This window comes from Triturus cristatus, chromosome 12 (genome assembly GCF_964204655.1).
Source record: "Triturus cristatus chromosome 12, aTriCri1.1, whole genome shotgun sequence".
In the NCBI taxonomy this organism is placed as follows: domain Eukaryota; kingdom Metazoa; phylum Chordata; class Amphibia; order Caudata; family Salamandridae; genus Triturus; species Triturus cristatus.
In genome coordinates this window covers 168,937,850-168,959,349 of record NC_140595.1, presented here as the reverse complement: position 1 = coordinate 168,959,349, position 21,500 = coordinate 168,937,850, and the positions used below count along the sequence as shown (strand labels likewise).

General features: G+C 49.5%; 1 protein-coding gene across 2 annotated transcripts in view; it reads right to left on the bottom strand.

Moving 5' to 3' along the window:
• Window positions 1-21,500, bottom strand: part of OTUD7B (OTU deubiquitinase 7B) — a 383,776-nt gene that overhangs the window by 108,926 nt on the left and 253,350 nt on the right. For both annotated transcript variants that reach the window (XM_085639066.1, XM_085639065.1), the window contains one exon: window positions 5,599-5,726. In XM_085639066.1, the coding sequence (XP_085495192.1) occupies window positions 5,599-5,726 (128 nt within the window). The remainder of the gene's footprint in view (window positions 1-5,598; window positions 5,727-21,500) is intronic.

Below are 21,500 nucleotides of genomic sequence, written 5' to 3'. Positions count from 1 at the left end.
TTGCCTTTCGAGGGATGGAGAAGCCTTGTTGAGAGACGTGTCCAGAATGGCTCCTACGAATCGCGCTTCCTTGGACGGACAGAGAGATGACTTCTCCCTGTTGAGAATCAGGCCCAGATTGCTGAACAGACGCGTACATGCATCGACTGTTATTCCACTGCCTGTCTGGACGGGGCCTTCAGCAACCAATCGTCCAGGTAATAATAATAATAATAATTCACATTTATAAAGTGCGAACAATCACCCGTAAGGGTCTCTAGGCGCTGGGGGCCGTCGGGAAGATTAAGAAAGCTATTGCCCAGAGTCACATGGTGCTGGGCTAATCTGCCGCCAGCGCCGGGGATCGAACCGTGATCCCTAGATTCCTGAGTCAGTCACCCTGGTCGCAGCGCCACACCTCTTCCCTAGGGAAAGATCTGAAAATGCTGCTTCCTGAGGAAGGCTGCCACCGGCGCCAGCAATTTGGTAAAGATCCTCTGAGCAGACCGAAGTCCAAAAGGTAGAACCTTGAACTGAAAGTGGCTCTTGCCTATTGTAAACCGTAAAAACCTCCTGTGGGCTGGATGAATGGGTATGTGAAAATACACATCCTCGAGATCGAGAGTGGCCATAAAATCCCCAGGGTTGAGTAGACGTAAAATGTCCTGGAGAGACACCATCCAAAAGGATTTTCTTATGAGATCGGTGTTCAGCTCCCTGAGATCTAAAATGGGGCGCCACTTCTCCAGCGTCTCCTTGATCAGAAAAAATCTGGAGTAGAAACCCTCTCCCTTCTGAGAAAAGGGGACCGGCTCTACAGCCCCTTTGAGGAGCATCTGATGAACTTCGAGCCGCAGAAGACGCAGAGGTTTCGAAGGCATGGCGTCAGGGGGCTTGGAAGGTGGAAGATGTACAAACTCCAGCGTATGGCCACATTGAATGATGTTGAGTAACCAACAGTCTGATGTTATCCGTCGCCAGTTGTGGAGGTATTGAGATACCAACAGATGTTGTCGTGGAGGGGGGTACAGCAGGAAGAGCCAGTACGCCACTAATGTCGCTTAGAGGTGTCACGCCCCTGACGATTCTGTTTCCCTCTAGAGTTAGACCTAGAGAAAGAAGAGGTCAGGCCTTGTCTTTGATAGTAAGATGGACAATAAGATTGAGGCGTTGAATTATAAGAAGGATATCTTTGCTGGTGGTATGAACCCCTGTAGGTCGTAGTACTCCTTCCTCTGGCTCCACGGAAAGGAACCTTCCGATATTGTAGGGTTCCTAAGGACCTTGCTGTCTCCGTATCCTTTTTGATGTTTTGGAGGGCATCATCAATATGTTTACCAAATAATGCCTCCCCATCAAACGGAAGGTCCAGGATTTTGTTCTGGGCTTCCAGCCGGAACCATGTCGCCCTCAGCCAGCCTTGGTGACGAAGAACAGCTGCGCCTGCAAGCGAACGGAAAGCCGTTGTGGCAATGTCCATTGCGCAGTCGATAATCTAAGCTAATGTGACCTCTCCCTCCTGCAAGATTTTCTTTGCTTCCACCTTGCACTCCTGAGGCAGCTGGTCTAGGTGAGGGGTCAAACCACATCTGACGATCATATCTGCCAAGTATTGCCAACGCATTCGACGTTCTAATCAAAAGACTTGCCATCGAGGAATATCTTTTCCTGGCATTATCTAGGTGCCTGCGCCTTCCTTATCAGGAGGAGTAGTAAGAGGCGCAGAAGGATTACGTGATTTTTTCTGAGCCGCCTGGGATATCACAGAATCCGGCTTCGGTTGACCTGTTAAGGATGCTGGACTGTCTTCAGGGACCTTGTATTTTTTCTCCAGACGCGGCAAGACTGGAATGACAGTAGCCGGATTCTTCATTGCCTTAATACCTTCATCCCAGACGTGGCTGACAATAGGAATGGAACGGACTGTCTTCCTATAAGGTTCTTTGAAATCATAAAGAAAACATTCAGTTTGAACTGAAGGCATGGGAAGTTTAAATCTTCATGAAGCTCTTTCCATCAAATTGTGAAACCCCCCCCAATGACTGCCGGGGGAGAATCAGCTGTATCCGGTGTTGGAGAAGCTGGGTCCGGTATCACATAATCATCCCACTCAGTACCCTGGTCCGGCCTGGTGATATCGCCCTGATCCTCGTCCGAGGAATCAATCTGCACCTCTGGAACCACCGGAGGTATGACTGGTCTGGTTAATTGATGCTGTGACACCATCTGGGACAATGGTCTTGGCAAAGCCACAGAAGAAGCTGGCGGAGCAGATACAGCCTGCGTCAAAGGAAGTGAAGGAGGAGGTGACTGGGAGAATCTCCTCCTATAGTCCAGCAACATGCCTTGAAGATCAGTCAAGAGGGAAGAAGGTACAGAAATCATCTCCTGTCTAGTGTCTTCCTGACGTTGAAAAGGGTGATGATTTGAGTGCCTATGAAGGTATTCACCTTCAGAATCAGTGTCCTGGCACTTGACTAGAAGCTGTGAGGGGCTATTGGCATAGCCAAAAGAATCATCCTCTCCCTCAGAATTTTCTTCCTCCTCCAGCAACAGTGCGGGAGGCAGAGAGGTAACCCTTCTTGGAGAAGTCATGTCCGGCGTTATTCTCGTCAAAGAAATGGTGATTTTCTCCGTCGACGAAGACGTCGTCGGTGGTGGTATCGTCGACAGTGGAGACGGAGTCGGAAGACCCACTGACGACGAGCAGATCGTCGATGATGAGATGGTCGTCGACACGGTCGTCGACGAGACCGTCGACACTCCCGCTGTCGTCGCTATCGTCGTCGACACCTTCGTCGACGTTGAAGGAATTGTCATCGTTGTCGACGAGCCCGTCGACACCAGCGTCGATGGATGGAGACTTGAAGGCACCGTCGACGAGCCCGTCGACGGTGGCACTGTTTTAACCTGCACCTTTGAAACCTTCGTCGACAGAGTCTTTTGCAGCGTCGTCGACGATTGACTATTCTTGTCAGACTTCTCAGATGACAGAGACAGAGAAGAAGGCTTTTTAAAAGGTTTATCAGACTTTGCCACTGCTCCTGCTGAAGGTAGTCCTTCCCTCTCCTTTGCACCATGGTGAGGAGATTCGCTAGGACTACGGCTCTCAGACTCACGGGGGGGTCGTTTTTGAGGCCTTTGCGTGACGGTCTGTAGATGGTGAAGGGGAAGCCCTACCCCTCTAAACTGACCTTCTGGACGAAGTGGCAGATGACGAATCTTCGCTGTCACTTGACAGTGTTTCCTTTCTCGACTTCAACTTGTGGAGCCAGGTGAGAAGGCGACCCTCACGGTCCCGGAGAATCTTTGTGGAAAAGGTGCAGCAGATCTTGCAGTGCGGTGCCTAGTGGTCCGGATACAGGCAGTAGATGTACCCTTTATGCCTGTCCTCCACATACAACCTTTTCTTGCCACAGGTGGAATACTCCTTAAAAAGAGCTTTTTTCTCTTTGTCAGACATTCTAAAAGAAATATCAAACTATTCTGAAGAAAAAACTGCTGAAAAAACAGTAGAATAGAGTTGAAGTGAGCAGAGCTCAAAGGAGACTCCCTTGGCACAACGTGCGGTAGAAAATCTGAGGCTCTGAGGTTCTCTCAGGAAGGTTCTGTGGGGTGAGTCTAATCTGATTGGTTGTTGCATTATTTTGGTCTCTTTTACAAAAAGAGGTGGATATGCTACAAAATGAGATGAGGCCTAGGTCTTTTCTTCTGTTTTGTACCTACTGCTATGTTATTTTTTATTTACCGAGACTCCCATTCCGACGACGGGGAATGATACTAGCTATGGAAATCTATGAAAGTTCCAATACTGGAGTAATTGTAAGTTACAAAAAAAATTCAAGGTTGAACACGGGATGTCTATAATCAGTAGCCTATACAGAATTAAGGCTACCACACAGTAGTTCAGTTTTCTACAGATCTTGATGACAGATCATCTAGAAATTGTAAAGTATTGATTATATTACTATCTGTTTCACTGTGGTCCTCGCTGAGTTAAATGTAGGTCATCCTCCTAAATTCAGCATGGAGTTTGTAGCAATCATTGGAGAACTTAGTGTGGACAAAACTAGGATATCACAAGTAGTGTTTACATTGGTCAGAAATACAATAAAAATACTGGTCTTGGTACCTGACCATTAGATGAAAATAGAGATGGAACCTGAAAACTACTGCAGAGAAGGGTTAAAGTCCTGTCTGAAGTAAATGCTGGAATATGATCAAAAGGAGGTAAATTGGGTCTGGAAATGATTGCAAGGGGTTCTCTACTTTTTCTCTTGCTGTTGTGTTAAATAACTGCACAGGAGGACTGTGACAAAAAGAGTTGCATCAAACCTCCTAACAGAGAAAATACTAATGAGAAGATTTGGGGTACCATATTTGATCACCTTAATCTCAATGGAAGATTTGTTTGTGTAAAAATCTTCTACATATGACTCCCTTCCGTTGTGAATTAACACCTGCACTCTTATATTCCTTTTGTCTATTTTCGTCATCTGGTACTTTTTTCAAGTAAGACGTGGGAAAATACCCAAAAAGCAAATTTTGCTGCCAATGGAAGTTCCGATATGATTTAGCAAACCATGTTTTAAACAATTTTCAAGTATTATTTTCTCAATTTTAATGTAGAAAGGTGTATTTTCAGAATTCTTAGTACAATGTACAAAGTTAGAGGACACCCCTTATCGATTTATTCGCAATGGGAGTATGTAAAAAGACAGGCCCCACATCAAAAGTAAGGGATTTAGCCAACTGCCCACATCTCAGAATGTCCATCCCTGTCCAGTGGAGTTCTCAGGCAGAAGGCCCAAGATGTATTACTGTTTGGACTCGCACAGACGTGAACAGGTGGTGTGGTATTTCAGGTCAACAAGCCTTGTGACTTGGTACTTTCCCTTCCAAGAGGTACTAACAAGTATAATGGTATTTATTCTAAGATAAAGTCCCGTCATCTCCTTTTGTAGTGCCATCTTCTTGGATATAGATGGAAAGAAGATGGTTTCTCAATGATCTCAGATGAACGCCAGACCAGATAATACAATATTCCACTTGATGATGATACACTGAACATGAGAATCAAACCTAAATGAGTTTATCGTTGAAAATGCTTCCTTCAAACAATGCACTACTTGAATCCTGTTAAAAGCGCATGCGCAGCAGAGGAGAACAGATTAGCCAAAGAAATAAACAAATGCAAATAAAAAGTGGTCTGTTCAAAAGGGGAGAGTGAAAAAAAGAACACAATCCAAATATGGGGATGTGCAAAAGAAACTGCTTTGTGCATACTTCCTGACAAATGCACACACTTAAGGGGTTGTAGCTCTCACATCAAGAGGGACTCAATAACACAGGGTCTTCTAAATGGGAGCATGTTTGCAAGAACTTGGTTTCGTGTGCTTCTTTTAACCGCTTGCAAATAACAGCTGGGAAGAAGGTAGGCAGGAGAGTACCCATGTGTGCGTGGTGTATAGGTGATCGCATGGAAGGTTTCCATAATGTCGCAGCTCATAGTTGATATTTTCATAAATTCCATAAAAAGTAAATTTATTTAGAGGAACATAGACGAAATAAAGCAAGCAGTATATAAGAACAGATTAAGAATGTAGTTGAACAACTTACCCTCTCCCCCAGAGTCCCTTAGCATCGTGTCAGCCACCACCACAATAGGCCTCTTCAGTACGTGAGCAAGAACAAACACGTGGAACTCCTCCAGGCTTTCATACACTGGCTCTTCTGAACTCTCGACACTGAAGCACACAAAGTGAAAGTAAATCAGGCATCTAGCGCTTCAATATTTCATCACTGCCGCCCTGCAGGAACATCACAAATCACCAACAACTGAAAGCAACTTAGGAAGTAGGGGCTTTTCACCTTGCATACAACAATAACAAAATTAAGCTACAGTGACAAAATCTTTTATTTTATGGTTGTTCAATGCTGCTTATTTATACATTTTCTTTGCTGTAAACTGGCAGCATGGACACTAAATTAGGAAAGCCTTTGTCTGTGATTGTTTTCAGTTGGCAGTTGCATCAGTTTGTTCCTAGAGTAATGATGAGAAGTATTTAAAGCTATCTATAAACGTACATGCTTTTTTGGACAATGACGAATCCATCAAATATATTACTATAAAGATGTGTTTCTGGTGCAATAAGTCTTAGTAAATGAAAGGATAGCTATAATGTTTTGAAGAGCACAGGGTTATACAGGATGCTGTTGCTGTAAAACCACTTTGCTCTTCGAATATTGTAGTCATCCATTTTACCCAACAGAGTTACAAAATAAGTGTGAGTTATTGATTATAAAGGAAATGTTATATATTTATAACACTAGTTTTATACCACAGATATCTTCTATGAATCTATAAACAATAGAAATATAGGTCTATGTGAAGCATCTCGCAATACATTTCAAACAGTAAAAGTTATGACATACGAGGAATGGCTTTGGTGTGTTTTAATATATTGAAAACTATACAGGCTTTGCTCCATGTTAACACAGCGACTCTACAGGCATTAAATACACTGAGCTGAGTGAAGAAAGCAAAGCGCCTAGAGAACAAGAGCTATTGCTCGGCATGTAAAAAACTAAGACAACTATGCTGTTAAATACGCAAGTTATAACTTAGTGAGAATTAGATTAACTGATTAGGGTTTTGTGATGAAAAACATTGCCCATATCAATTGGACCTTTCCTAGAACTGAGGAGAATTACACAATACCTCTGTACGTATTCGGTTTAATATGTGTATGCAAAAAAGATCCAACCCTAACAAATATGACGCTACTGTAGAACGTCGGGACATGCACTCATGCTTGATGTGGACAAATTCGGAGTACTCTCCGCTCTCTGTTAACCTTACTGGTGGTGATTTTAACTCCAGATCTGACTTGTGACAGCTAATATAGATAATGGCTTTCAATCCATGAAAATCTGAATGCTGCAAGTGGAAAAACCCTTAGAAAGTCTATGGGAAATCTGACCAGCGACGACACGCGTTGACTAGAGTTGTAATGAACTTGAAGAACAAGAATCTGACACAATGAGAATAAAGCACAAGAAGATTGGACATAACTTCGAACGATTTGTATATGTATAGACACATTTCTGAGATTCCAAGCCCTCAAGGGGTTAGGCTCCATGTTGGGCAGCATATCTTATGACCAACAAATTACAGGGGTCACAACTGGCAGATTTGTAAGCCCAAAGAGGAAACTGACTTTTTTCAGAAAAAATGGCAGGTGTCTCTCACTTGAGTTATGCTTGCACAGGTAAAAATGTCAAGACGAAACAAAACCTGTCCGAGAACCTCTTTACTGCAGATGATAACCTACCTCAAACTCAGCATACAAAAAAGTATTTGCATTTTATGTAATTCAATCATGTATTATAGTCTGTTTTTCAAACAATACAAGGAAGAATGATAGTAAAGTTTAAAAAGAATGCTGAAAAGTAGATCTGCAATTGGTCAAAGGTTGGACATAGCCCAAACACGTTCCATCAGACATGCATAATGGGTCTAATTCCCACCTATATATTAACTATCAGAATAACAGCACAGCTGTTATTGTTTATATTATTTTGCCCATATAAAGGATCTCCCACACACATTTCATGCCAACAGACCTTAAGTGGGAACTCATTCTTTTAGCATCTCTCCAGCAACGGATCTAACTGAGCCAACAAAACACTTAACTTGTATACCTTTCTTGAATATGGTGTTCTATGATGTGAGGTAGGGGTAAGCTTGCAGCTGGCTCATATTTTGCAACACAGAACAATAAACCATACTTCTGTTAACATTATAGTAAGTAAAAGGAGCCTACTGTCATCTTATCTCATCTCCTCCTTCCTTTATGATTGAACTTACAAGGTTGATTCTACTTGTAGCTAAATTTCAGCAATCAAGTTTATTAAATAACTTGAGACATTGGAAAAAAATGTTGATATGATACACCTGTTTTTTGTCCGACCACAAGCCTTCAGTTCATAAAAAGCCCATGTGAGCTCCCCAACCTGGAGAGAAGCATTTGTAATAAGGGTCTATGTGGGAAGTTCCTGGTGAAAGGGGACCCCTACCATAAGGTGTTGACTCAGCACCCACCACCTGAGTAACTGTCTGGCATCTTGTGACAGGACCACTGATCTTCCAGGGCTTGCTGTAGAGGCACCATGTGCAACCTGTAATTGGTAACAGTGAAGATGCAAGAGGCTATCGACCCCAGCATAGACATCACTTTACTGGCCAATGGACGAGGAGTGTGGAAGAGAGTGCAACATTTCATATTGATTGAGGATAATCTCTCTTCAGGAGGATACGCTCCTGCGTCTTTTATATCTAGAGTCACTCCGAGGTGGTGTATTTTTTGAGTCGGCGCTTGTATGGGCTTTTTGAATTTGACTTGTAGGCCTAGATTCTGTACGGTCTCTAAGAAGATCTGAAAATGTTTGTTTTAGCAATGAGGAGGAGCTTTTGATCAGCCAGTCGTCTAAGTGTGGGTGAAAAAAAATGTCTTTCTCCGCAGGTATGCAGAGACTACTGCCATGCATTCTGATAATATGAGAGGTGCTGACTGGAACCTAAAGGGCAAAACTTTGTACTGGTAGTGCTTGTATACCACTTTGAAGCGCAAAAACGTCTGATGTTTCCTTGTTATTGGAATGTGGCAGAAGGCATCCTGGAGATCGATGGCACACATCCAGTCACCCTAATGGAGCTGGGGGTAGATCTGTTGAAGGGCAAGCATCCTGAATTTCTCCTTACGGGCGAACTGGTTCAGAAGCCTAAAGTCTAGGACTGGCCTGTACTCTCGATTGGGGCCTTTTTTCTGGACCAGAAAATAGGTTAGGTAAATTACCAGTCTCTTTTGAGAGAATGAACTTCCTCCTTGGATTCTTTTTGGAACAGCGTGTCTACCTCATTTTGCAATAAGACTTGTTGATTACAGGATGTCATCCTCAGTGGGATAGCAGGAGAAGGGGACTTGAATCCTGGTGAGTAACCATTTTGAAAAATATTCAAGACTCACTTGTCGCTTGTTATTTTGTGCCACTCGTTAAGATATTTGGCAATACTTCCCCCACTGGAGCAAGAAATGGAGAGGGGGTAGCAAACGCTCATTGTTTTGCAGGTATCTTGGAAGAGGATGCTGATGGACGAGGGGCTCCTATTCCAAATGCTGGTTATCGGGTTGGAAGTGTGATCGGACTTTGTTTCTGCAGTACCCAGTGAGGGGCTGGATCCTTCTGTTAGTATGATCGCTGATCATAGGGACGGAACTTGCAAAGGAATTATTTAGGCTTCCCGGGGCCCATCGCCTTGAGAGTATCTAGTTCTGATTTTACTTTCCCCTTCTCATCATCAGCTTGTATTCCGAAAAGAGAATTTCCTGTGAAAGGTAGATATAATATCCTTTACTGGGTTTTAAGTTTCAGGCCTGTAAGGCGGAGCCAGGAGGAGCATCTTGTACAAATGCCGTGAGAATATCCGTGAGCTACAAGGTCAGAAACATATGCAGCAGCACTGATGACCTGGTTTGCAACCAGGCTGCCCGCTTGAAGAATCTCCTGAAAGTCTTGCTGTCCTCTTTTGGCCACTTATCTGTAAATCTGGACAGAGAGTCCTAGAGTGATAAGTGGTACCTCCCTAGTAATGCTGAGGTGCTGGCAACCTTCATAAAGGATGTAGAGGTGCTGCACATTTTAACTACAGAGTCAATGTGTTTGCTGTCCTTATCTGGAGGCGCTGTCGAAGATGAAACCGCAGTATGCGTTTTTCTCGCGCAGCTACAATTATGAAATCTGGAAGAGGGTCAGATCTCAAAAAAAGTCAGCCTTTGTCGGAAGCCTTGTATTTTTTACGTATACTTGATGGAGCAGCCCATTGAGATGCTGGAGGCAGAAAGATTCACAATGCAGCCTCCATCACACCTGGAACCAGAGGTAGAAGACGGCTGGAAGCTGGTCTGTGATGGAGAGTCTCGCATACAACTGATGAAGTGTGTAGGAATGTCAATATTCAGCTTTGCTGCCAGTCTCATGAGTATGTCCTTGAAAGTGATGAGATCATCCTTCAGAGAATCCTTCGCTAGGGGTGAGTCAGATAATGTTGGTGAGTAAACTCTTACCAATGAGCGAGAGGATGTGGTCTAGCAGAGTATAACTTGCACAACTCGAAATTCTTTAAATACCTATATGTTTGCTACACCCTACATTCATATCAGAAAATGCTTACAGATATCCATGAATTTAACAGCTCAGAAATAAAACTTACAGTGGGCCCCCTCAGACGCCAACAGATCAACCAACTCTCAAAGTAAAAAAAAAAAAAATCCCTCCTACTCAACGACAGACACCCCGATTAAACTCAGAGCTGACTGGTCTGTAGATTTAGGGGCACTAAAAGACAACGACAGGCAGGAGGCTAGGATGGCCCCACATGTCTTAGCCATTCCCTCCAACCTGTGCTTGATACAATGTTCTTACTTTCGCAGAATACACTACATCCCAGATAGGTTATGGAAGATGGGGCATGCAAGATCGACATGCTGTACGCTAGTCAGGTGAATGTATTGTGTTATTTACCAACTGACTTGGAGCCTGGCTGCATCTCCATAAATGTCTAAATGATGTGTGATAATGTCTTCTGGGGAGATTGCATACAGAGGAGCATTTCGAGCAACCCTGTCCTTGTGGTTCGAGGACGAGGTTAAACCTTGGACCTGGGTGTCCTCTCTAACCGGCAGGAAAGAGGCTCGATAACTAGGGCGAGTGAATAGGAGGGGCGACAAGGGGCATCTCTGCAGCGTATGTCTTTGGATGGGAAATGGTGAGGAACGTGTACCATTGACACAGCCTCTCACACTTTGAGAGTCATAGAGAGAGCCCTGATCAATGTAAGACATTTAAAACAAAAATTAATTTGAGTGACAAACTAGAATACGAAGGGCCAATGTACCATGTCGAATGCCTTTTGGTAATCAACCAATAACAGAGATGATCTTGTAGCTTCTCCAGGTGGGCTAGAGCCGATTGACGGGGGGGGTCGTGACGGCCGACTGCAACTCCTCTCGGGTGAAGTGTTCCTCAAGTGCACTGCGTTGAGAAAGAGGGAACAGATGGGATAGCCCACCGCTAATGGATAAATTTGTTTGAGCCGTGGAGTTTTTATTTTTTATTTTATTACTATAGGTTGCGGAAGTACACTGCAAATGTCTCTGCTTTCTCGCTAGAGTTGTGTGGGTGTCTGCTGTAAGCAGTAAGTATATTTGGGTTGATACAAGGACCATTTTGACTCTGAGAAAGCCAATAGAGTAATTTACCAGCTTTGATACCATACTCATGTAGGCGAAATTGGGAAAGAGATTCTGCTGTGCAAGCAGAGTAGCTTCCATTTTAGAGTTTCACAGAAGTCTTCTAGTCACAGGCAGTGCTTGGGAACAGAGGGGATATCGACAGATTGTTCTAGAGAAAGAATTTGAGATTTCAGGAATGTAAGCTCCTGTTCTTTTAAGCGTTTGCCCCCATAAACTGCTGTATATTCCCGCCCCCCTGCCTACCGTCTTTAATGCTTCCCATGGGGATGCCAGGGAAGTAATCTGATGCTGGTTTGAATCAAAGTAATCTGTGATTACTTCCCTGAGGAGATCAACTAATGGGTCATCCCTAAGCCACCAAGCCTCAAGTGTCCAAACACTACCTCTGTGCAGGGCATTGTTCCCAGGAGTAACTCCACAGGGGCGTGATCTGATAGTCCCCCACGGAAGGATGTGAATATGCTGTACTAATGATAGTGAATTTGTCGGCGTTAAGAAGTAGCCCAGCCTAGAGTGAGATTTGTGAGAAGCCGAGCAGTGTGTGAATCTAGAGTCTACGGGGTGCAACTTGTGTCTTGCATCTATTTAGCTCAAAGAATTTCCCAAAACACTGAGAGCTAGTGTGGGTTGAGGCGGCTGTTGAGGTAGTGTCTTTAGATTTGTCCATAATGGCGCTGAAGTCACCTCCTAATATAAGCATGCCCACCACCTCACCTACCCCCTTAAGGAAATAACATCATGAAGACTTCAGTATTTCACTCACCCTGTCCAGTTTCCCGGTTGGGTATGCAACAGTATAGTAGACAGATCTTGAAGAGTAGTGTTAATAAGGGCCAGGGGAATATATATGTTTCCCACCATCCATGGTCGCCCCTCCACAAGGCCTTCAAGGAGAATGTATAAGCCACGTGGGTCAAAATGGGATTTAGTAATGAGTAATAGGCATGTATAACGGAGCAAGATCGTGACTTCTCTCGTGCGTACCCCAGCGCGTAGCAGCCTAGTGTAACCATGTCGGTGAGTATGGGGTAGCCGGAGCTCATTAAGTGGGCATCTTGTAGGAGAACTGCTTGGGCCAGACGCATGACAAATCGGAGGACTGCCCTGCTCTTGATTTTATCCAGTAAACCATTTATGTTCCACGTTAGTAACTTGAACTGTAAGCTCATGAAGGTGGTCAAAGAACAAGTTACTTACCTTCGGTAAAGATGTGTCTGTAAGAAACATTAGTTAGTTAGATTCCTCACCTTAGAACAGCGGTGTCAAACACAAGGCCCGCGGGCCGAATCCGGCCCGCCACACCTCGTCATGTGGCCCGTGTAGCCGCCGCCGGCCGCCAGCCAAACTTGTAATTATTGTAATATACTACAGCCCTCCCTGAAGTGTGCGAGAGATGCGATCATTTCAGCCGGTGCTGCTCAGTGGGAGAGGAGTGGGTGGAGTGACGCGAGCACTTTCCCTTTGACCCCCCTCCCTCCCTCCTTCCCGCTACGTGGCAGCCCATCTCCCTCCCTCTCCCGCTCCTCAGGCCGGCCGCCATGTTACTGGGGAGAATGTAACTGCAGCTCCGAGGGGGACCTGCTGTCGCTGTCCTTCGTGCGGAGCTGGGAGCGCACCACGCACCGGAGAGAGGAGTGAAAGGAGGAGGGGCAGGAGGCGGGCAGGAAGGTGCAGCAGCCCTGGGAGCAGCGAGTGCAGCACGCGTCCCTCTGCCCTGCAGGGCCCCAGCCGGCGCTGACTCTGCCCCTTTGCTCCGCAGGCTCCTGGTCGCTGGTCTCGGCTTCTGCAGCCCAGGCAGCCACAGTGTGTCACTGTTTGTGTGGATTGTTGTTTAGCTTCTTGGCGCTGGCCGCGGGCGGACAAGCGGACTCCTCCAGCGGCGCTGCCAGGGAAGGCTGCGCTGAGATTTCCCCGGGCTGCCACTGAACTAGATCAGATGAGCTGACTGCCCCGTCCGCCCGCGCAGCGCCTTCCCGCGCCCCAGGTGCTGGCTCGGCTGAGCTTTCCCTTTTCATTTCCTGGATTGCGAGCTGTGATTGCCCCGCACGCAGGATCCCGAGGAGGAGGAACTTATGTGACCCCCGGCCCGGAGCTTGGATAACGCAGGTAAGCTCTCCCTCCACCCCCGTGTCCCCTTGTTTCAGGAAATAGAGGGGTGCTGTCCTGTTCCTCACCCTGAGGGTTAGTGTTCGGGTTGCCTTCACTCCATTTATTTTTTAAACTGATTGCTTTTCTGATTGCTATTGTAAACTCAGTTAGCAAACGTATCTTGGTGTAGCTTGAAGAAGTCGCATGAGCCACTATTTAACAGAGTTTTTTCGCAACAACTTACTGTGAGGCCTTTGCAAACATTTGTACTGCCTCTTTTTTGGTTAAGTCTACCTATGGACAGTTTTCAGCGCATGCGCGGCCGCCTCTTCAGCGCATTGCGCGGCAGCCTCCAAGCCAGAGAACGTCTGCCTTCTAGCGTTCTACACAGGAAACCTCCACTTTACATGCATTGAGGAAACCTCCACTTGTTTTTATATTGAGCGCATGCCATCCTGTGATGTGACAGATCCAACGGCTGCCTGAACCCTTCTCTCCTGTACTGTAAGTACATATGATGTATGTGGGGGGGAGGGGGAGTCTGCTTATTAGGGGGGGGTCTGCTTATTATTCTGCTTAAAAGTCTGAGCGGTAAACTTTGGATATTATTACAAAAAACAGTAATAATTGAATGCAGTGACAATAATTTATGATAATAAAGAGTGGACACATACTCCTACAGATACAACCGGCCCTTTGAGGGTGACCAAACTGCTGATGCGGCCCCCGATGAATTTGAGTTTGACACCTCTGCCTTAGAATATCCCCAGGCGCCAGGCTGGATCCGGAAATATTTTTGTAGCAATACCCCTTGCGCGTCGGTAGGCGTCGTCTGCGGCTCGGCGTCCGTCGTCGGCGTCATACGCCGGAATGACGTCGGAGTGCTTGGACGCCGCCCTCGCGCGCTGACGTCAGTTTTTATACATAGCTTTCCGCACCAGGGACGCTGAGCCATGCAAGAGACCGACACTAGTGCCAAAAAATCTAGGGCCCTGAAAGGGAGAACCTTAACCCTAGATGTCGGTTCGCAGAACGGGGAGGCTGGGTGGGTCGGTGAGGAATCTAACTAACTAATGTTTCTTACAGATACATCGTTACCGAAGGTAAGTAACTTGTTCATCTGAAAGAAACACGTTAGTTAGATTCCTCACCTTTAGAATAGATACCCCAGCAATACCAAACCCGGAGGTGGGCCTGCGAACCAAGATCACACCAGAAAGTCCTGGAGAACAGAACGGCCAAAGTGGCCACCTCTCCGGACTTGGCTGTCCAGGCAATAGTGCTTGGCAAACGTGTGCAGTGAAACCCACGTCGCCGCCTGACAGATGTCCTGCAAGGGGACTCCCCGTCGCAGGGCAGTTGTCGCCGCTGTGGCCCGGGTGGAATGGGCTCTCAGCCCAACAGGAGGGACCTTTTTCGCCAAGGAATAGCAGAGTTTAATACACAACACGACCCATCGCGAGATGGTCCGCTTGTGCACAGCTTTACCCTACACCTACATATCCAACAAAAAGTTGGTCGTCCACCCGGAACTGTTTTGTGCGGTCCAAATAAAAGGACAGCGTACGTTTTGGGTCCAGACGGTGGAGCCTCTCTTCATCTTTTGGAGGATGCGGAGGCGGAAATAAGGTGGGCAGCGTGACAGATTGCCCAATGTGAAAGGGAGTCACGACTTTAGGAAGAAAAGAAGAACGTGTCCGGAGGACAACCTTATCCGGATGAACCGAAAGGAAGGGAGGCTTACCTGACAGAGCCTGGAGCTCACTCACCCGCCTAGCGGAGGTGATAGCCACCAGGAAGGCAGTTTTTAGAGTCAGTAGACGAATTGGACAGTTGTGAAGGGGCTCAAAGGGAGCGCACATCAGAAAAGTGAGAACAAGGTTCAAGTCCCACAGAGGCATTACGAATGGAACAGGAGGAAACATATGAGTAATGCCCTTAAGAAAACGAGAGACAACAGGGGACTTGAAAAGAGAAGGCTGATCAGGAAGCCTTAAGAAAGCAGACATTGCAGCAAGATAACCCTTCAAGGTGCCCAGAGCAGAGCCCTGCTGGGCCAAAGAAAGAGGAGAACATCAGAAAGAGGGGCAGAAAGGGGATCCACAGCCTTTGCTGTGGACCATGCCACAAATTTGTTCCACCGGCAGGCGTATACAGTCTTTGTGGAGGGACGCCTGGCTGCCAGAATGACATCACAGACTTCAGGAGGCAAGTCAAATGGCATCAACTGTCGCCGCTCAATCTCCACGCATGGAGGTGGAGGCTGGACAGGTTCGGGTGGAGGACCGTCCCCTGCTGCTGCAACAGAAGGTCCTCCTGAAGAGGTAGTCGTATCGGGGGATCGATGGACATACTGAGTAGCTCAGGATACCAGTACCTTCGTGCCCAATCCGGAGCCACCAAGATGACTTGGGCCCGGTCGCGCCTGAATTTCTTCAGCACTCTGGGCAGAAGTGGTATAGGCGGAAAGGCGTACAACAGACCGCAACTCCACTCGCGACGAAAAGCGTCTCCGAGCGAGTGCCGCCTTGGAAATTCCAACGCGCAGAACTGATGACATTGCGCGTTCTCTTCGGTGGCGAATAGATCTCCCCACTGCAGAAAGAGACCTTGCGCCACGTCCGAGTTCAGACGCCAGTCGTGATCCATCATGCACCGGCGGCTGAGTTCGTCTGCTCTGGCGTTCAGAGAGCCCGCCAGATGTTGAACCACCAGGATGATGCCCTGATGTTCCAGCCATGTCCAGAGGCGCAGAGCCTCCTGACAAAGGGTCCATGACCCCACCCCACCCTGTTTGTTGCAATACCACATGGCGGTGGTGTTGTCCGTGAACACCTGCACGACACTTCCCCGGACAGAGGGAAGGAAGGCTTTTAGTGCAAGTCGGATCGCCCTCAGCTCCAAGAGGTTGATATGGAGCCGAGTCTCCGCCGGAGACCAGAGTCCTCTGATCTCCGCCTCTCCCATATGGCTCCCCCATCCCAGGAGGGACGCATCCGTCACTATGACAAGCTCCGGTTGGGGTAGGGAGAGGGATCTGCCGCTGACCCAATCGCGATTCGTGAGCCACCACTGCACCTGGTTCGCAGTGCCCTCCGAGATCAAGACATGGTCGGACAGGTTGCCTCGATGCTGGGCCCACTGAAACTTCAGGTCCCACGCAGAGACCGCATCCGCCACCTGGCGTGAGGTACCAACAGGATGCAGGAGGCCATCAGCCCCAGAAGCCGCAGCACCAACCTGACCAAAACCCAGGACAGAGGCCGGAAGATGGAAATCAGGGCCTGAATGTCCCGGACCCGCTGTTCCGGCGGATAGACCCGGAACTGCGCCGAATCGAGAACCGCCCCAATGAAAAGGAGCATTTGGGAGGGACTCAGGTGCGACTTCGGCACATTGATGGAGAACCCCAGGGAGTGCAGGAGGTCGGCCGTAGTCTGGAGGTGGGAGACGACTTGCTGGGGCGAGCCCGCCTTCAACAGCCAGTCGGCGAGATAGAGGAAGACTGGAACCCCTGATCGGCGCAGATGAGCTGCGACCACCGCCATCACTTTCGTGAACACCCGAGGGGCACTGGTGAGGCCGAAGGGGAGCACGGTGAACTGAAAGTGCTCCTGACCCACCGTGAACCGCAGGTAACGCCGGTGGGCCGTCAGGACGGGGATGTGGAAATAAGCATCCTGCAAGTCCAACGCTACCATCCAGTCTCCAGGGTCTAGGGAAGCCAGAACCTGAGCTAAAGTGAGCATCTTAAAACGGTCCTTCCGGAGGAAGGAGTTCACGCTCCTGAGGTCCAAGATCGGGCGTAGGCCCCCTTTGCCCTTCTTGGGAACCAGAAAGTAGTGGGAATAACAACCACGACCTACTTCCGGACCAGGAACGCGCTCAACGGCCTCTTTGGCCAAGAGGGCCGAAACTTCCTCTCGTAGAAGATGCAAATGATCCCCCAACATACGGTGGTTCAGCGGTGGCATGGCTGGAGGGGTCGTCTCGAAGGGGAGGGGGTAGCCCCTTTTGGACGATTTGCAGCACCCACCTGTCCGACGTGATGGAGCGCCAGTGGAGCAGGTGATGGCGAACTCTGCCGCCCACTGGCGTTGAATGGGCCTGAAAGCTCGGACTAGGAGGGCTTTGAGGCAGATGCGCAGGGGTGGATGTGGACTGACCGGCACGTTGACCTCCAGTACCGCCTCGGCGGAATCCACGTCCGCGACCGCGTGCAGGTTGGTTCTGCGGCCAGTGGCTGGGCGGACGTGAGGATGTGCCCCTTCCTTGGCCACGAAAGGCGGAAGTTTGCGGCCGCGGGCCGAAAGATCCAAGGACTTGGCCGTGGCCTATGAGTCCTTGAACCGAGCCAGCGCACTGTCCGCCTTCTCACCAAAAAGGCGAGTGCCATCAAAGGGCATGTCCATGAGGGAACTCTGGACATCCCCTGAAAATGACGTGGACCTCAGCCAGGCGAGACGCCGAAGCACCACCATGGTGCGAGACGCCCGACCCAGCGAGACCGTGGTGTCAAGTCCACACCGTATGGCGTGCCGTGCTGCATCTCGACCGTCAGCAAGTGCTTGAGTGAGCCGTGCCCGGGCCTCCACCGGGCACAAGGGCAGCACGTCCTCCACCGTATCCCACAGAGAGTGGGAATAACGGTCCAAAAGGCAAGCGGTATTTAAAGACCGCAGCCCCAAACTCAGGGACGAGAACAGTTTCTTGCCAAACTGTTCCAACCTCTTGGATTCCCGATCCGGAGGAGCGGACGGGAAGGAGGATTGGGAGGTTGAGGCCTGGATAACCAGACTCTCGGGGTGGGGTGTTGGGAGAGGAAACTGGGGTCGCCCGGAGCAGGGCAGTGGCGCCGGCAAACGTTCCGGTCCACAGGAGGAACTGTGGAGGGCTTGGACCAAGTGCCCTGCAGAACATCTATGAGGGCCTCATTAAACTGCAGCAGAGGCTCAGTGGAGCTTGCTGTCGGTTGAAGGACCTCTGTGAGGACGTTAGTCCTCACGGCCACAGCAGGCAACTCCAGCCCTAGGGTTTCCGCCACCTTGCGCAGCACCACTGAAAAAGCTGCACCCTCCTCCGAGGCCACAGTCGGAGGAGAGATGTCCGGCGAAGTGTCCAGACCACTGGCATCCCCCAGTTCGTCTGCCCAGTCCTGTGCAAGTTGACCCTGGAGGGCCATAGGGTCCTCAGACCCCCTCCCAGTCGCCCCCGTCATCCGATTCCTGATTAACAGGAGGAACGATCGGAGCCGGACGGTAGATGAAATGGTCATCCATCGACGTCGGTTGCGGCGCCGGACGGCGCCGTAACGGCGTCGGATCCGGAAAGGGGCTGAACCGGGGAACGGCATCGTCCGGAGACGGCACCGGAGGTGGAACCGGTGTCGGCGCCGGCGGAGGAGGCGTCGTGAGGTCGACCGGCGCCGACCGAGATCCAGGCCTGGATCCCTCGGGGACCTGCGGCGTCGGGGCCGGAGACGTCGACGGCACCGGGGCCGGAGCCGCCGGCACGCGAGGTCGCCAAGTCGAACCTGCGGGGCCCGAAGGCGCGCCTACAGGCGTCGACGGCGGAGCCAGGCACCTCATGGCCGAGAGGAAGGCACTGACCTCTGCCGGAGTCGCGTCAGTCCTGGGGACCGGCGGGTATGGGGACGGACGTGGCTCCTGCGGCTCCGACGGAGCCATGGGGGTGGGACCACCCTGACCCTCAGCCGAGTCACGCGACCAGCGAGGGGAGTCCGAAGAGCGATGTCGTCTCTTGGACTTCTTGGAGTGCTTCGACTTACCCGAAGACCCCGACTAGCGATGACGATGGCTGCGGCTCCGCGATCGGTCCTTGGACCTCCTCCTGGACCGGGACCGAGAGCGACGCGGAGCCGAGTGCCGAAGCTCGAGAAGCTTACGGGACCGCTCCCGCCTAGCTTTCGACGTCAAGGCCTAACAATCAAGGCACGACTCCGCGTCTTGGTCGGGCCCCAGGCAATACAGGCACCGGCGAAGGTGATCAGTCACCGACATCAGGCGATGACAGGCGTCACAGGCCTTGAAACCAGGCATCCTACCGGCACCAGAGTCGAGTCGATAGACCAAAAGAAGTCAAAAAAGTTAGTCAAAAAATGATTAGGGGTAAGCACTTCCCGGATCGGCGCTTACTGGCGCGGAAAAAAGAAGAACTGATGTCAGCGCGCGATGGCGGCGTCTAAGAACTCCGACGGCGTCATTCCGGCGCACGACGCCGACGACGGACGCGGAGCCGCAGACGACGCCTACCGACGCGCAAGGGGTATTGCTACAAAAGTCTTTCCAGATCCAGCCTGACGCCTGGGGATATTCTAAGGTGAGGAATCTATCTAACGTGTTTCTTTTAGATATATTGTGCAGGACAGGGGCCAGTGTGGAATATGGAAGGAGAATCATGACTGCCTTGCATTTAAACAAATAAACAACATAATAGGAACCAAACTTGTAGCCAGAAATGAAATCCCTAGACACCCCCAACATTCTGCCCTCACCGCACTTCCACCCCTGAGAGCATCTGTCGCCCTTTAAACATTAACAAACTTTCCTTAGAGAAGAACTAGCAGCTGTGGGGCAGCACCTAAAAATCAATCATTTGTGCCCTGGTCTGATGCCTGGTGGGACTCCGCCACTGCAACACAGTCCTTCCCTGCCAGGGAAGCAAGGGTCCCCGCTCTTGTCGGAGTCTGTGGAGTGCTGCACTGCTGGTGTTGCACGGGGACCACTGAGCTTCCAGGTGAGTCTTTTCCGATATGAACCTCTTGGTCTTCAACGTCTGCGTGGGTTCGTGTCTGGTAGACACCGTTACGGATCCCTCCCAAAGGGACTGTTCTCATCTGAGCATGTGCCACCCCTGCTCTTGCCCGGGGGACTCTCTTCCAGCTATTCCCGGGCTCTGTCTGGGTGACCAAAGAATATTGCTTGACCTTGAAAAATAATCTTCAAACTGGCTGGGAAGAGGAGCATGTATTTTAGGTCAATGGCTCGGAGTTTGTTTTTCTTGATTAAAGGACTTTCAATATTCCTGGACAGTACTGGAGTAATCCAGAAAGATTATGTTTATTGAGGCCTCGCAGAAGTTTTTGATTTTGATTCTAACCACACAGAGAAGTAAGTCTCTATTCTAGTAATTGAGATCTGGCAACAAACCACCTGAAGCGGAGTGCCATGAAGAGGCAGTCAGGCGGCAAGTGCCCGATGTGTGTGTTCTACAATAATGCAGGGAGAGGACCGACCCTCCAGTAAGGAACTGCAAAGCCACTACGCAAGGAATTTTGGTCGAACTGTCGACCTTTGCTCCCTCCAGGAAGCCCTCGCGTCTCAGACTGTTCCGATGTGAGTGCCCTTCAGCGCCCACTAGTCGCATCACAGTCTTGGAGCTTGCCACTTGTAGTTTGCGAACCGTTTGCAGTGGCGCTGTCACCGGGTCCACTTGACCCCAAGAATGAGGCTGCACCGGCATCCCAGTGCAACTCCCCAAAAGGGTGCGGGCAAATCTTTTTCCGCCACCCAGAGGTCACTCCTGCCTCTCCTCTGTGGCCAGAGCACCAGTAACAGACCGCTCAACGTTGTCACTGCTGCGGGTAAACTGGTGGTTAAAAGGGCTTCGCAGCTGTGGTATTTGGGCCCCAAAAAAGGTAAGCGCCAGCAGGGTCCTGCGGATCCAGAGAGGTAGAGCGGAAGAGTTCAACACACCAGAGGGCGAGAGGCCCAAGGACGAGCAAACGTGCATGCGCCCTACTCTTTTGCTGCTAGCATGTTGTACCGCCACACAGCACTGTCTCTACGGCCTTCATCGCGCTCAAACATACCCCCTCCCCCCAACGGGGTTGTGTCTGTGGCACAACTCTCTTCGCAACCTCTCCGAGCGGGCTGGGGGCAAGAGAGGCACTCCTTATTATCCTAGCACTTGGGCCTGCCACGGCTGAGGCCACTGCAGCCTCCTAGCTCTCTTCTCGCTCCACGGCTCTGTCGAGCGAACGTTATTTCCCACCACCGTGCCGCACCCTACCAATTGAGCAGCCAGTTGTGAGGTGTTCCCAGAAGAAACGCAGCAAGGGCCACACATCAGCGGAGTGCAGGCTTCAGGATGATTATC